The sequence below is a fragment of the Nycticebus coucang genome, chromosome 18 (genome assembly GCF_027406575.1).
Source record: "Nycticebus coucang isolate mNycCou1 chromosome 18, mNycCou1.pri, whole genome shotgun sequence".
Lineage (NCBI taxonomy): Eukaryota > Metazoa > Chordata > Mammalia > Primates > Lorisidae > Nycticebus > Nycticebus coucang.
The window spans coordinates 30,643,046-30,658,547 of record NC_069797.1 but is presented as its reverse complement, the minus strand read 5'-3'; the positions used below and the strand labels follow the sequence as shown (position 1 = coordinate 30,658,547).

Genomic DNA, 15,502 nt, shown 5'->3' with positions numbered 1-15,502 from the left:
TCATAAAATATTCACCCAGGCCGATTCCTTCAAGAGTTTTCCCTGCACTTTCTTCAAGTATTTTTATAGTTTCATGTCTTAAGTTTAAATCTTTTATCCAGTGAGAGTCTATCTTAGTTAATGGTGAAAGGTGTGGGTCCAGTTTCAATCTTCTACAGGTTGCCAGCCAGTTTACCCAGCACCATTTGTTAAATAGGGAATCTTTTCCCCAAGATCTCGAAAAAATACTTCGTTTTATATGGAATCAGAAAAAACCTTTAATAGCCAAGACATTACTCAGAAATAAAAACAAAGAAGGAGGAATCACGCTACCAGACCTCAGACTATACTATAAATCGATAGTGATCAAAACAGCATGATACTGCTACAAAAACAGAGAGGTAGATATATGGAACAGAATAGAGAACCAAGAGATGAACCCAGCTACTTACCGTTATTGATCTTTGACAAGCCAATTAAAAACATGCAGTGCGTGGCTGGCAATCCGTAAAAGACTGAAACTGGACCCACACCTTTCACCATTAACTAAGATAGACTCTCAGTGGATAAAAGATTTAAACTTGAGACATGAAACTATAAAAATACTTGAAGAAAGTGCAGAGAAAACTCTTGAAGGAATCGGCCTGGGTGAATATTTTATGAGGAGGACTCCCCAGGCAATTGAAGCAGTATCAAAAATACATTACTGGGACCTGATCAAACTAAAAAGCTTCTGCACAGCCAAGAACACAGTAAGTAAAGCAAGCAGACAGCCCTCAGAATGGGAGAAAATATTTGCAGGTTATACCTCCGATAAAGGTCTAATAACCAGAATCCACAGAGAACTCAAACGTATTAGCAAGAAAAGAACAAGTGATCCCATCTCAGGGTGGGCAAGGGACTTGAAGAGAAACCTCTCTGAAGAAGACAGGAGCATGGCCTACAGACATATGAAAAATGCTCATCATCCTTAATTATCAGAGAAATGCAAAGCAAAACTACTTTGAGATACCATCTAACTCCAGTAAGATTAGCCCATATCACAAAATCCCAAGACCAGAGATGTTGGCGTGTATGTGGAGAAAGGGAAACATTTCTATACTGCTGGTGGGAATGCAAATTAATACATTCCTTTTGGAAAGATGTTTGGAGAACACTTAGAGATCTCAAAATAGACCTGCTATTGGAGCCTAGAATTCTTCTAATAAGTATATACCCGGAAGACCAAAAATCACATTATAACAAAGGTATTTGTACCAGAATGTTTATTGCAACCCAATTCATAATTGCTAAGTCATGGAAAAAGCCCAAGTGCCCATCGATCCATGAATGGATTAATAAATTGTGGTATATGTACACCATGGAATATTATGCTGCAGCCTTAAAGAAAGATGGAGACTTTACCTCTTTCATGTTTACATGGATGGAGCTGGAACATATTCTTCTTAGTAAAGTATCTCAAGAATGGAAGAAAAAGTATCCAATGTACTCAGCCCTTCTATGAAACTAATTTATAGCTTTCATATGAAAGCTATATCCCAATTACAACGTATGAATATGGGAAAGGGGGAGAGAAGGAGAGAATGGGAGGAGGGAGGGTGATTGGTGCAATTACACCTATGGTGCATCTTACGAGGGTACATGTGAAACTTACTAAATGTAGAATATAAATGTCTCAACATAATAACTAAGAAAATGCCAGGAAGGCTATGTTAACCAGTGTGATGAAAATACATCAAATGGTATATAAAACCAGTGTATGGTGCCCCATGATTGCATTAATGTACACAGCTATGATTTAATAATAAAAAAAGAAAAGAAATATTTGAAGACATTGTTTTCAGTATTGCTATTAAAGTCCAATGCCAGTTTAAATGTCTGATCCTTTGTATTGGATGTGCTTTTTTTCTCTAGAAGCTTTTAGGGTCATCTCTTTTTCCCTATTATTTTTCAGTTTCATTTACACCATGATGAGCTCGGCATGCATCTTTTCCTCTTTCTTTTTTTTTACTGTATTCAAATTAATATGAGGGTACAATATTTAGGTTACATTGGCATGCATCTTTTTCAATCCATTGCATTAGGCATCGAGTAAGTTCAAATGATGTGGAAACTCATCTTCAGTTCTGGGAAATTTTCTTACATTATTTATAATTTTCTTCCCTCCTTTTTTTGTGTGGTTTCTTTTTAAAAATTTTAAAAGGTTGTATATTGGGCCTTCTGAATTGATCCTTTCTTACCTTTTCTCTGTTTCCATTTATCTTTTTGTTCAGTTCTCTGGAAGATTTACTTAATTTCTCCTTCTGACTCTTCCATTACACTTTTCTTTTTGCTGTTTTTTTTTTTTTTTTAATTTCCTTGAGCTCTTTCCTGGGAGATTGATACACGTATGCATACATGTTTATATGTGTAGATTTCTTGAATCTGATGGTCTTTTTTTCTCTCTCTGAAGACATTAAATACAATTTTATTTTATTTTTTGGCTTTTTTTTTTTTAATTTTGTTGCTTATTTTTTATTTCTTTACTTTTTGTTGTTGAGACAGGGTCCCACCCTATGCCCCTGAGCGGAGTGCAGTGGGCGTGGTAGCTCACCGCAACCTCAGACTTGGGCTGCGGGCACCCGGCTGCCTCAGCCTCCGGAAGCTGCTAGGATTACAGGCGCTCGCTGCAGCGCCCGACTGGGTTTTTCCATTTTTTTCATGAGTCGGGGTCTCACTGTCGCTCAGGTGAGTCTCAAACTCCTGAGCTCAAGCAATTCTCCCTTAGCCTCCCACAGTGCTGGGATTACAGGCGTGAGCCACTGTGCCCGGGTAAATACAATTTTATTTTAGAGTTTCTTGGTCTTCCTATATTGTCTGTTTCCTCAGACTTGATTTTCTGTTTATCAGTTGGTTTGTTTGGCTCTCTGCCTTCTATGTTAGAGGCGTTTCTCAAATGTCTGCTGATGATCATTAGCTATTTGTTCATGTTTAAGGATGTGGCTCCAAAAACTGGTGAGTAGAAGCTCTTTGTGTGTGTTGTGGATGGTGAGTCTTGTTGGGTGGTGTCCTCAGAATGCATGATCAAGTAGAGACCTGGCTCTTTCATTGGGAACTTCAGATTGTCAGTATCCAAGTCTCTTCTCCTGGGCTAGGTTCTTCTGCTGGATTGGGGACAATCACTAGGCTGCCTGGGATAAGGAAGGTAGTTTAGAGGGCTGGCAACTCCTTATATAAATTTCCACAAATCTCTGAGTTTTAGCCCTACTCCCCAATTCTGCTTGCAAGGATACCTGATTCCTTCAACTCTTAAGCTTTTCTGAGTTCTGGGTAAAACTTGTAGTCGTCATTACATAGTGGTATTGAGGTGAATAACAGTAGTAGATTTGGAGGGACTAAATTTTTGTTGTAGTTGTTGTTGGTTTGGTTGCTTTTGGTTTACCCAATTAAAATTTTTTATTCTGAAATGTCATTTTCAGATTTTACCAAAATTTTATGCCAACTTACTAACAGGTGGAACTGGAATGGGCACTAAAAATGGCAGACCTTATAATTTCTTCAAGAACAGATAATTTTCTAGAATAGTTCTAAAAGTATTAGGAAGACTGAGTTGTTAGCATTGGAGCACATGAGAATATCAGGACCCCAAGAAGACTAGGACTTAATTATTTTCTAAATTTGTATAGATAATTTCCTGTAACTTCACTCAAAAGCGATCCAAATGCTAGCATATCCATATTATTATTTGTGTGTGTGTGTGTGTGTGGAGTAGCAAATGTTGTTAACATTTCTTATCACTAAAGTAGAATTTTTCTAACTTTTTTCAATTTACTTTATTAGGCATTGATATGTTATAAAAGTACAGTCCTCTCATTACAACAACTTAAATAATACTAAAATATATAAAGAAAAAATTAATCTCCCAGTAGGTGCCTTTCATTCTTTTTCTCCTAAAGTAACTTATGTTGGCTCTGCACCCGTAGCTCAGTGGTTAGGGTACTGACCACATGTGCCCTCCCTATAGTCCCACCTGCTGGGAGGCTGAGGCAAGAGAATTACTTAAGCCTAAGAGTTTGAGGTTGCTGTGAGCTGTGACACCACAGCACTCTACCAAGGGTGACATAGTGAGACTCTGTCTCAAAAAATAAGTAAATTGGTGGCACCTGTGGCTCAGTGGGTAGGGCACCATATACTGAGGGTGGCGGGTTCAAACCCTGCCCTGGCCAGATGAAAAAAAAAACAGAAGTAAGAATTGCTACAAAAAATAGCCAAGCATTGTGGCGGGCGCCTGTAGTCCCAGCTACTCAAGAGGCTGAGGCGAGAGAATCGCTTAAGCCCAAGAGTTGGAGGTTGCTGTGAGCTGTGACGCCACAGTACTCTACCGATGGTGACAAAGAGAAACTCTGTCTCAAAATAATAATAATAATAATAATAAATAAATAAAGTGACTTATGTTAACTGACAGTTGTGTATCTTTCCAGTACCTTTCTCACTGTCACACAAATGTACACAAAGATGTTTGTTTCTGAAAAATAAGAGGATTTGTGTTTTACACATTCCATGCCTTGCTCTCATCACTCAATATATCATAAGTATCCCTTCAGGATAATAGAAATAATACTAATTCATTTTTTTTAAATAATCAAATACTATTTCATAATATGATTGTACCATTCAGATATTGTTTCTGGGGTTTTTTGTGGGGGAGGATGTTTTGGGTTTTTTTTTTTTTTTACTGTTTCAAAAAATACTTCAATAAATAGTATGTTCTATTACAGATTAATTGTCTCTTATCTGAAATGCTTGAGACCAGAAGTGTTTTGAATTTCCAATTTTTAGATTAGAGATACTCAATATTTGTATATATCTCCTTATATACTTTTCTTTTTAGACTTCTCAAATCTTGAAATTCAAGTTTTTTGTATTTTTTGTTTGTTTTTTTGTATTTTGTTTTTTAAGTCACTCTGTTGCCCTAGGCTAGAGTGCCATGGCCTCAGCCTGTATCTCACCGCAACCTCAAACTCCTGGATTCAAGCAGTCCTCCTGCCTCAGCCTCCCAAGTGGCTGGGACTGCAAGCTCCTGCCACCACACCTGATTTTTTCACGTGGTCTCACTTTGCTCAGACTAGTCTCAAACTCCTGACCTCAAGCAGTCTTTCCTCCTTGGCCTCCTTGAATGGTAGGATTATAGGCACGAGCCACTGCACCCAGCCCAAAATTAAAGTTTTGATTCGTTTGTCATCTGTTTAGAGTATTTCCTCTAGCTTTTCTATTGAGTACTTCCTCAGTAAGACACGTGGTGGTTTATTCTTTGAGGCCTTACCTATTCAAAAATGTGTTCACTCGGGTCCCAGATAGGTCAGGGCATCACATCAGCTGCTTGTAGGTCTCTCTGGCTATATGGAGCAGTCTCTTCCTAGCTGCACAGACTAGGAGCACTTCAGTCCATCACTGCAAACTCTGTACATGCATATCCATAGTCTTCTACTGTCTGGGCCCTTAAGGAGGAGGTGAAACCCTAGGTCTTTGTCCCAAGCTTGAAGAAGAATCTAGGCTTCCCTGCCTGCCATCAGTTCCCTGGTTTTCTCTTTACTTGAGCCCCTCTCTATGTGACCTTTCTTCCTAGAGATCTCAAGGCAATTGGGGGCTTAAGGTTGACCCTCCCAACATGTCTGCTTTTGTTCTTATGATACTCCATTGAAGAAAGTGGGCCAAAGATGAGGTCAGGAATTTGTACTGTGCCCATCATCTTCCTGGAATCTCAATCTCTCTCTCTTTTTTTTTTAATTGTTTTCAGTGTTTTCAGAATTACTCAACAACATTCTACTTCCCATTGCTTTTTATAATGTCAATATCTGAAGCACTTCTTCGTGCACTGCATATCAAAGTGGATACTGACCCTGCCCGCTGGTATTCTAATGCACCGAGAGATAAGACTGTGGAGAATGATAATCCTGGATGATAGCAAAAGATACTTACTCAAATTCTTTAAAACAAGACGTCCGTCAAAGTAGTCACATGGAAGAGATTATATTCTACAAATAGTGGCCTTTTCCCTTCTTTCAGTCATGTTTAATAAATCTGTGACCTTTGTCATCTGGTTTGTAAACCCAGCATAATGTGTCACACATGTCCCAAAAATCTGCCTACTTGGTTCTCAAGTAGAATTTTAGAATACACTATTTTCATAAATTTAGGGCTGGTTGTATATGAATAATTTTTTGATATTTATGTTTCTGTTCTGTGTTTATGATTGTTAATTCCCTACTTCTCTCTCAACAGTTTTTCCTAATTAAGAACATTTTAGTAGCTAGTCCATTTTAAAATCATTTTAGGAAGTTTGTAATATGTGATTTATCTGTTAATGCCTTTTTTCATTTGTTATTTTAAAGAAAACAGGAAATTGCTTACTGCCTTCTTCAAAAACAAATTAGAGAATAGTAGTGGTTCATTCAGAAAAAAGGACAATGGGAAGGGGTTGGAAAGTGATTTTTTTCCTCCATATGTTTTCTTGCCCTGTACTTTTTAAGATGATGTTGCTCATTGTAGTTTTCTGTTCACTTTTAATGATATGATGTATCTATACAAGACCATCTTAAATGCCAATTTAATTGTCATCTCTTTCTCCTTTGTAGCATTGCTATGGCAACAAAAGAAAATATGACTTTACAGAGAGGAATGTTGAAGTCAATTCAGAGCAAAATGAACACTTTGGCCAGTATCCTTTTTGAATGTTTAAAATCTGTGTTTGGGGAAGGGGGACCGTAATATATATGTGATATATGTGTACTAGGTTTTTTTGCTTTTGGCATGTTTCATTTATCACTAGGGTAGAGCCCATCAGTAATTACAGGAAATGCATATACCATGCATTCCTACTTTGGGAAAGTTTATGCTATTTAATTCTAAAGATTACACATCAGGGGTTTAATACTAGTGGATTTAGAAAAAAATTATAAATGTGAATTCACAAAATTATGTTACATGTTTAAAAGCTCGTGAATTCATGTTAGAACTCCATAGTACACACTACTTTACCTAAATATCATGAATTGCATGCTTTTTCTTTTTTCAGTTTGGAGGGTAAAAATCACTGGCAGATGCTTGGTAGAGGGAAGGAAAGAGAGAACCATATACAAGGCTGGACAATTAAGTTTGTAAACTCATCCTAGAAAAAGTACTACCTTATTGCTGAAAATCACTTTGGTCCCCTTTGAAGTACACCCCTTGGGAAGCAATGTATCAATGCCAGTGCCTAGTCCACCCTTGAAAGCAATTTTGGAACTCCTTTTCTGGAATGGCCATCAGAGCTATTCTTGCACAAAATCTGACAATTAAGCTTGAAAACTTGTCCTAGAAAAAGTGCTGCCTACCTCCTTGGTGAATATCACTACAGTCACCACATGGCTAAGGAAAGTACTTTAAAGGTAACCATAGTGATATTCAGTAATGAGGTAGGTAGCACTTTTTCTAGGATGAGCTTGTGAACTTAATTGTCCAACCTCGTGTGTGGATGAGTTGTAGTTGCTGACAGAGTATTGTGACTCTTTATGCAAAGCTGAATTCTGGGATAAATACTCTATTTGTTTCTTGTGGCTTCTACTTTTTAATTTTTAATTTTCCCAATTTAAATTAAGATTACTAATACTTGTAAAGAAACTCACCAGGGAAACTTGCAAGCCTATTATTTTGAACTATTTAAGATAAACCTTCGGGGGGGAAAAAACTTTCTTTTCTAACGACTAAGGGAAGACACACCTTTAATTTTCAAAGTTGAGTGTCTTGTGGTCCTAGGTAATTTAAGGTAAGTTTTAGTTTGATAGCTCTTTACCTAGGGAAAAGAAGATCCTGACATTTGTTCCGAATTTTATTTTTGCCTTGTCACCTGAAATACAAAACCCCACACATCCAAAATCACTTATATGTTTTATAGGGCTATAAGCTTTACAGAGTTCAGTTATGTACGTTATCTCATTTTATCATTACCACACAAAAAGAGAGAATGTAGAAATTGTTATTGTTTTGCAGATGAAGAAGTGGTCCCAGAAAAATGGATTGTCAGTAGCAAATTAGAGATTTAAATCTTAAGAGTTCATTGCTTTTTCCATGGAATCATTGTCTTTCTTAATCTATGAACTTGGTTACCAGCAAGAATAAAGGCTCTTAGCAACGATAAAAGAGAGTATATTTAGCAAAACTTTTGAAACCTTGAATTTTTTGTAGGAAATACTAATTGAAGCCTTTCTCAATTATCTATTAGAATTTGCCACCTTCTTTTTCATGCCCTGTCTTCATGGTGATGGAGATGGCTAAAATACCAGTTAAAAAAATCCCCAAATATCCATGGAAAATGGATGTCTTTTCTAACAGCTATCTCAGAAAACCTAAAGAGGACTGTGGTTGCCCCAGCTGGAGTCCCTGCCCAACCTAGTCACTGGCTGAGGGAAGGGAATATTCTTACTGACATATCCTGAGTTTGTGTGTATACCTCATGGCAGAGGGTGAGATCAGCCAGATTAATATAGAAGGGGAAAGGGCGATTCCCAAAAGGGAAACTGGACAAAAATATTCATACTGTAGTCTATGCCAAAAATTTATATACCTGTCACTAGATTTGTTTATCCATTTACTAAGCAAGAAAAGATTGAGCATTTTCTCTATATATGAGATTCTTACTTTGTAAAAGTTTTTGTCCAGGGCGGCCCCTGTGGCTCAAGGAGTGGGGCGCCGGTCCCATATGCCGGAGGTGGCGGGTTCAAACCCAGCCCCAGCCAAAAAAAACCCCCCCAAAAAAAAAGTTTTTGTCCATTACTTACATTTTTAAACTTGTTTCTGCACATTGTCCTCTTTTTCATTAATTAATTCAAAAATAAAAAAAATTAATGCAGTGTATAAAAGCTTTATTTCAGACATAGGGAGAAATCCAAGATTAGAAGATGACAGGGTTCTAATCATGTAATACGTAGATTATATAAGAATGTAGAAATGAGGTCAGGTGCGGTGGCTCACACCTGTAATCCTAGCACTCAGGGAGGCCGAGGCAGGTGGATTGCCTGAACTCAAAGGTTTGAGACTAGCTTGAGCAAGAGTGAGACTCCATCTCTAAAAATAGCCAGGCACTGTAGTGGGCACCTATAGTCCCAGCTGGAGCTTGGAAACCTGAGGCAAGAGAATTGCTTGAGCCCAAGAGTTTGAGGTTGCTGTGAGCTGTGACACCACGACACTCTACCGAGAGCGACATAGTGAGACTCTATCTCAAAAAACGAAAAAAAAGACTACAGAAATGAATGTAGACCTTGGTAAGAGCAATTTTGTTAAGAGGAAAATGCAATGAGGAGCTACAAAGAGTGGGGATTATTCCAGCTCTCTGATATCCCAGGTGGTTTTTGTCATTGGTTTTCATGAACTTGGCCTAATACCTCTGTTAACAAAGAGGATACACATGTCAAAAACCATCACCAGAAATACAAAACAGCATAGGTGCTTTGGTCTGCAACATATAAGTAAGAATATGAAGATATTTTGGCAATACTAAGTAAAATACAGTTGTGACTGCTGTAAAACCCCTAAAATCAAAAATTTCCTACCTTTCCTTTTTTTATAATCTCCAAATAGGACGATTAGAGCAATTTAGTCCACTTGTCTACTATATCCTGCTTACTGCTGCAAAATAAATGTAAAATTTGAATAATTTACCAGTGCCTGTGATTATACAGACCCTAGAGTTTATTCCCATCAATTGCCTGAATTGGAGGGATAGGGCATAGCGGCAGGTGTTACCCTGTGAGGAGAAGATCAGGTATTTCTTCAAAACTGTCAGGCAAAACTCACCAGAGAGAGGAGTGAGAGAGATAAGGAGAAGAAAAAAGGGAAGGGGATGGAATGGGGCAGGTGGTACTAGTAGGCTGTGCCTGGGCCTCCCTGCCTGCAGAGTTCTGTTCCTGACCATGGTGACCACACTGACACCTATCTTGACCTGAAGCCTGGCATAATCCCTCTGTTCAAGTATGTGGGAACTGTCATCATTATTTTCTTCTCCTTCTCTATTAATTTTTTTTCTTTTTATTCTCATTTCTGTACTGTACACAAGAAGGGGAGCTTAAATTTTTTTGAGACCTTGAGCAGTAGGCATTCCACAGTTTTAGGATGTGCTGAGGATTCCCTCAGTATGATTTTCTTCCCCTCTCTGTCTTCTCTACTTACTGTTTCTGGACACCACTGATATCTATTTTTATCATTCTTATAACTTTTTATAAAGAGAATTCTCCAAATATGACCTTAATAAAGATTTCCCAAAGATCGTTTTCCTGCTGTGAACAGCCTGATCCAGAGGATCAACCTTAGGAAGCGGCGAGACTCACTCATCCTTGGTGGTATTATTGGTATCTGTACCATCCTATTGCTGCTGTATGCTTTTCATTGATGGGACATCTCCAGGGACTCTTGACAGCCACCACTTTCGTGCCCTGATCTGGAACAAGGAACTGTAGGAGGGAGAAGTTGACTGTGCTAATAATCAGCCTGATCAGCCAGATGAATTCAAGACTGACAGTGATGAATTCTGTGATACGGTCAGGTTGAGCTAAAGCCACAGTTTTTCTGTGCTATCTTTTCTAACACACATTTTTCTGGTTTTAGTTTAAAAAAAAGAAAGGGGCGGGGGGGGTTTCATTTGCTTTTGTCTCCCTAGTAAGTAAACCAATGAACCAATCAAAAACAAAGTTTCCGTGTTTCAGTGCTAGTGTTGAAGCCTGATGATAAGCCAGTTCTTATAGCGTGACTCTTCGGAAAAGCCAGGTTTCTCCACATCCAGACTGCTTTCCTTTTTGCCACCAGATTGAGTTGTGAGTAAAAATAATTTTTGTCCTCTTATTTTACATTCATGATGAGAAATTACAACCGCTTTCTTGATGATCTGTACTTTAAATTTCTACTTTGTGTCCTCACTCCTTTGGTATTCAAGGAAAATTTTGTCTTTCAAAGATTCTTTGAGATGCTGATTGGCCAACTTCAGCATGTTTGAGGTTGTCTGAAATGGAAAACACTGCAAAATAGCTTTTGTCTTTTTTTTTTTTTTTTTTTGTGAACACATTGTGGTTAACTGTATTGCTGAAAAAACATTGAGAATGACAGGCTGTTTTTTAAGGAGCCAGTCATTGTTTTGATTTTTTTGTTTATTTCTTCTATTGGATTAATATTTTCTACTACAAGAAAATGAAATCTCAATTCTACCATGACAAAAGAAACTAATAGACAGTGCCCTCATCTGTTCCTCATCATGTCAAGATTAACATTGGTAACTAAGTGAGGGGCTGCTCAGTTTTCATGAAATTTATTCAACAAGCCACATGTAAAAAGGTATTGAGGGGTCACTATCCAGATGATTCCATTTGTAAGTGCTTTGTAACTTATAAATAAGTTTAAGAACTGTTGCCTAATGTACCAGAAATTTTGTGTTCTGTGAAAATCTATTCATTCCAAATCCGTTAAGCTTTTCCAGACATCCAGAGAGTGGTTTCACTGTTGAAGGTACACGTAGCAGAATCTCTGTCTCTAGCTGCACCTGTCTTCTATTACCGTCCCTGGACAGTGACAAAATTTTAAACCACCCACCAGAATTCTTTTCATTTTTCAGTTTCTGTAAATTCATTACCTGTCTTACTGAACTACCACATAGTTCAAAGACTTCCAACACCTGCACTCCTCACTCAGAAAGAAAGCTGATCTTCACCATTGGAATTTACTACATTTATAATATTAGCTTCAAACTGTGCCACAAGGAATAAAAAATATTAGCATGTAGTTCTTGACTACATCATGGTGTATACCTGCTGTTGTCAGGTGCACTTGATGTATAGGCTGATGAGTAGAATAACACCCAGTCTGGTATAGATACTGAGAAGTTTTTCATTCTGGGGTCAAGGTTTCATTACATTCTAGGTATGGACAGCATTTGATATATTTTTCTTAACTATGGGGTTTATTTTTCTAAAAACGGGTTGGTTAATCAGTTCATTGGCTGCAGATTCCCTTAAAAGAAAAGTAAAAGTTTTCCCTTAAAGGATCAGGGAAGTAAGTTCATTTGTTAAATTCTCTGTTGGGAAAACAAAACTTCTCTCCCCAACACTTTATTATCTTTGATTTTTCAAAGGGCCTTGATGGGTGGTTGTGTCTCGGCTAGAATTTATGGGACTTTGGTTGCTATATAGCTGGCATTTACAAAATCTGAAGTATCATAAATAAAGTTATTTATTTAATTATTCCACCAGTCTTTTTTACTGGTCTGATTATTTGGTGCATTTGTTGAAGCTAACTGAGAATAAAACTAGGATACTAGCTGATCTAGCCTGCTACAGCTAAGCAGACTGCTTTGCTGGCTGCGGAGCCTTTCTGTTAGGATTATGCTTATATGAAGTAGTAAAGTTGGTTATTTTCCTTATGAAAATAAAGAAACTAGTTCTTCCAAGGAAGTTGAAAAAGCTTAGTGTGGATGTTGATGTCAGATAGATCTGACTAACCTCCCAGTGCTGTAGCCCATAGTGAGGGGACCCAGGGCCAGATGTAGACAGCTAGGACAGTGCTCTTTTCCTCTCTGGTTCTTTCACTTGCAGAAAGAAACCCTGGGCAAAGACGTAGAGGTGTTTACAGGAAGGAGCTCCGTTTGGATCTTGGGATAGCTGATCTGAACTCTTTCAGCTTCATGCCATTTAACTTTTTGTTTAACCATCTTGGTTTCCCCCTACTCCCCTTTTTGCTTTCTTCTTTACAGACCGGTTCCTAGGCTCAGGAGCTAACAACAGTAAGTTACTTGTTAAAGCCCATCAGAGCTGGGAAGCCAGAAGGAATTTTCTACTGGGTCCAAATAAATGGTGCCTCTTAGGGGAAGTTATCCTCCTTTAGCATTGTCTTATGTGAAGAATCTTTCTTTTTTGGATCTTTTTAAGTAACCACTCAGAACTTTTCACTTCGCTCAAAAATGTGAAAAACCATTGCAACAAAAGGGCAGAAAATTCCAAAAGATATATTTCTTTCTTTTGGAAACAGAGTCTCCCTAATGTCACCGTGGCTAGAGTCCTGGGACTGCAGGCATGTGCCACCAGGTCCTCCTGATTTTTCTGTTTTTTGTAGAAATGGGGTCTTGCTCTTTCTCAGGCTGGTCTCAAACTCCCAGCCTCAGGCAGTCCTCCTGCCTCTGCCTTTGCCTCCGCCTCCACCTCCCAGAGTGCTAGGATTACAGGCGTAAGCCACCATGTCAGCTCCCAGAGGTGTATTGCTAAGATTTTGTTTTAATATGCTGATGACCTTAGTAACAATAATCAATAAATCTGTTACTCAAATTCAGTCTCCCAGGTCCAAGTGCAATCTTTACATTCTTTTTATTATTGGTGATGCTGAAGGACTCTCTAACCTGCATTGCTCACTTTGATTTTTATATTAGAAAGGGCCTTTCCTTCTCTACTCTTTCTCTGCTTTTTCCATTCTGCCTGCTGCTCAGATCAGGCATGGGAGTAAACACCTAAGAATGGAAACAGGTAATGAGAAAAGACATCGTGAGGGCACTTTTGTACCCGGAAGCAAATAATATTAGTTCTTTCATACTGGATGTGAGTACATCTGAATGGAGAAATATACCTACGGAGCCTTTTGATGCATTGACTCTTGGCCTCTTTTGGAATTGAAGCACCTTGTATTTGCATTGTCTCCATTAATTTTCTATTTTAATGTTAATGCTCTTGATCTAATTAAAATGACTTTAAAGAACTAGACTAGCCTTTTGGTTTTTAATATCTCATGTTCAATCATTAGCCAGATATGATTTGTGGAAATCAGTTGGCCAGATTGTCTAATTTACAGTAGTAAGCTGATGGGGATAAACGGCTGTCTGGTGTCACAATCAATTTTGTGGCAAATACAACTAAAGAACAACTGGGGTCTACTCAGAAAATTACATTGTGTTCCATTCTCCTGTTAGGTTTAGGGATTGTTTAGCCTGGTCTCCAAAAAGATGCAGAACTTTCCATCATGGTCTGAACAAGCTAATCTTGTTTATTCCTTTATAAACCTGCTTACCCTTAAGTTTTATAGGTAAAGAGAAAATGAGGAAGGAACAAGTGAATTTATCCAGGGATATTTCTTGGATAAGAAGCTAAAACAAAGCCGAGCCGTGATCTCGAAGGATCTTTTTCATTTTCTCTGTACCTAAGATCAAACTTTAGTATCAAAGTATTTGCATCCATCCCTGCCCTATTAGCTCTTAAAGAAGAAGGGAAGTCAATTTATATCACACTTTGTTATGATGGAAGATGTTTCCTCATCAAAAATGCCAATACAGATTTTTTAAAAATCCATTCTTTTCCAAATGCACTTTCTAACTTTTTGCTTTTAAAATAGTTTCTTGGAACCAATTTTGTTGTGTTTGTACTTAATTTTTGTTCTCATCCAAATGTGCATTTTCTGACTGTATAGAAAAGCTTTGTTATGTAATTTAATAATAAATTAGAAATCTAAATAGTTGTGCCTGTGGTTTGTATTGAAATAGTAACTATTGGGTAGTTTGGGACTAGTGATTATGAAATCTTCAGTGTTGGTGAGTATTTCTCATGGTGTCCTAAAACCCAGGATGAAACAGCACAGGTGTCACATGTTTAAAAACACCATGTGAAGAATCCACTAATATTTTAGCTCAAGAAATGAAGGAGAATCTCTTACCAACATACAACTTTAAGGGGTACAATAGGAATCTAAATTACAGAATTTAGCCAGAAAAACAGATTGTCCCCCTGCCTAAATAATGACATTTTGTCCTGTAAATCAGAACTTGATTCTCTACCCAGAGAATGGAAATGCCTCATGTCCCATTACTTCTCAGATGTTCTTATTCATGTTTTCTGTGTCCTTTAAAGAAGTTACAGTACAGTTGAAATATAATTCAGATACCCTAAGTTTTACCTTCTTAAAGTACCCTCATGAACTTTAGTACTGCATAACTTCAGAACATTTTTATCACCCCAAAGGAAACCTGGTCTCCAGGAGCAGTCACTCCTTCATTTTTTTAATCTGACCATGCTGTTCTCCGTTTCTCAGCACCCCGGCTTGTTCCTTCCTGCCATCAATGTGGCTTCTAAGGTGCCACCTCTTCCTTGGGAACCCTGACCTTTCTCTGGCTGGCTAACGTGTATGTACACTTAGACATGCATAAAACCTAACTTAGTGGCTTTCCCATTTCACAAAGAGAGACAAGACCAGAGGGATTAGGAAACTTGCTGAAAATTACAGAGTGAAAGGTAAAGTGAGAATTTGAATCCTGAGGGCTCTTTGATGCCAAATATTGTGATAGTTCCACAAAATACATCTTTTTTTTTTTGGCCGGGGCTGGGTTTGAACCCACCACCTCCAGCATGTGGGGCCAACGCCCTACTCCTTTGAGCCACAGGCATAAAAGTCATTGATTTTGCCTGATTTAAAAGGTGATAGACCTAGAAACTATTTAAAGCCTTGTGGCTTGTTATTTTCAAGGAATGCTAACTGTTAGCCATGTGCTTCA

The 15,502-nt window shown here is 38.0% G+C and overlaps 1 protein-coding gene across 4 annotated transcripts in view; it reads left to right on the top strand.

Moving 5' to 3' along the window:
• GOSR1 (golgi SNAP receptor complex member 1) overlaps window positions 1–14,468 on the top strand; it is a 51,726-nt gene extending 37,258 nt beyond the window's left edge. For all 4 annotated transcript variants that reach the window (XM_053570897.1, XM_053570896.1, XM_053570898.1 and 1 more), the window contains exons 8-9: window positions 6,594–6,676; window positions 10,257–14,468. In XM_053570897.1, the coding sequence (XP_053426872.1) occupies window positions 6,594–6,676; window positions 10,257–10,381 (208 nt within the window). In that variant the 3' untranslated portion in view covers window positions 10,382–14,468. The remainder of the gene's footprint in view (window positions 1–6,593; window positions 6,677–10,256) is intronic.
• The last annotated feature ends 1,034 nt before the right edge of the window (window positions 14,469–15,502 follow it).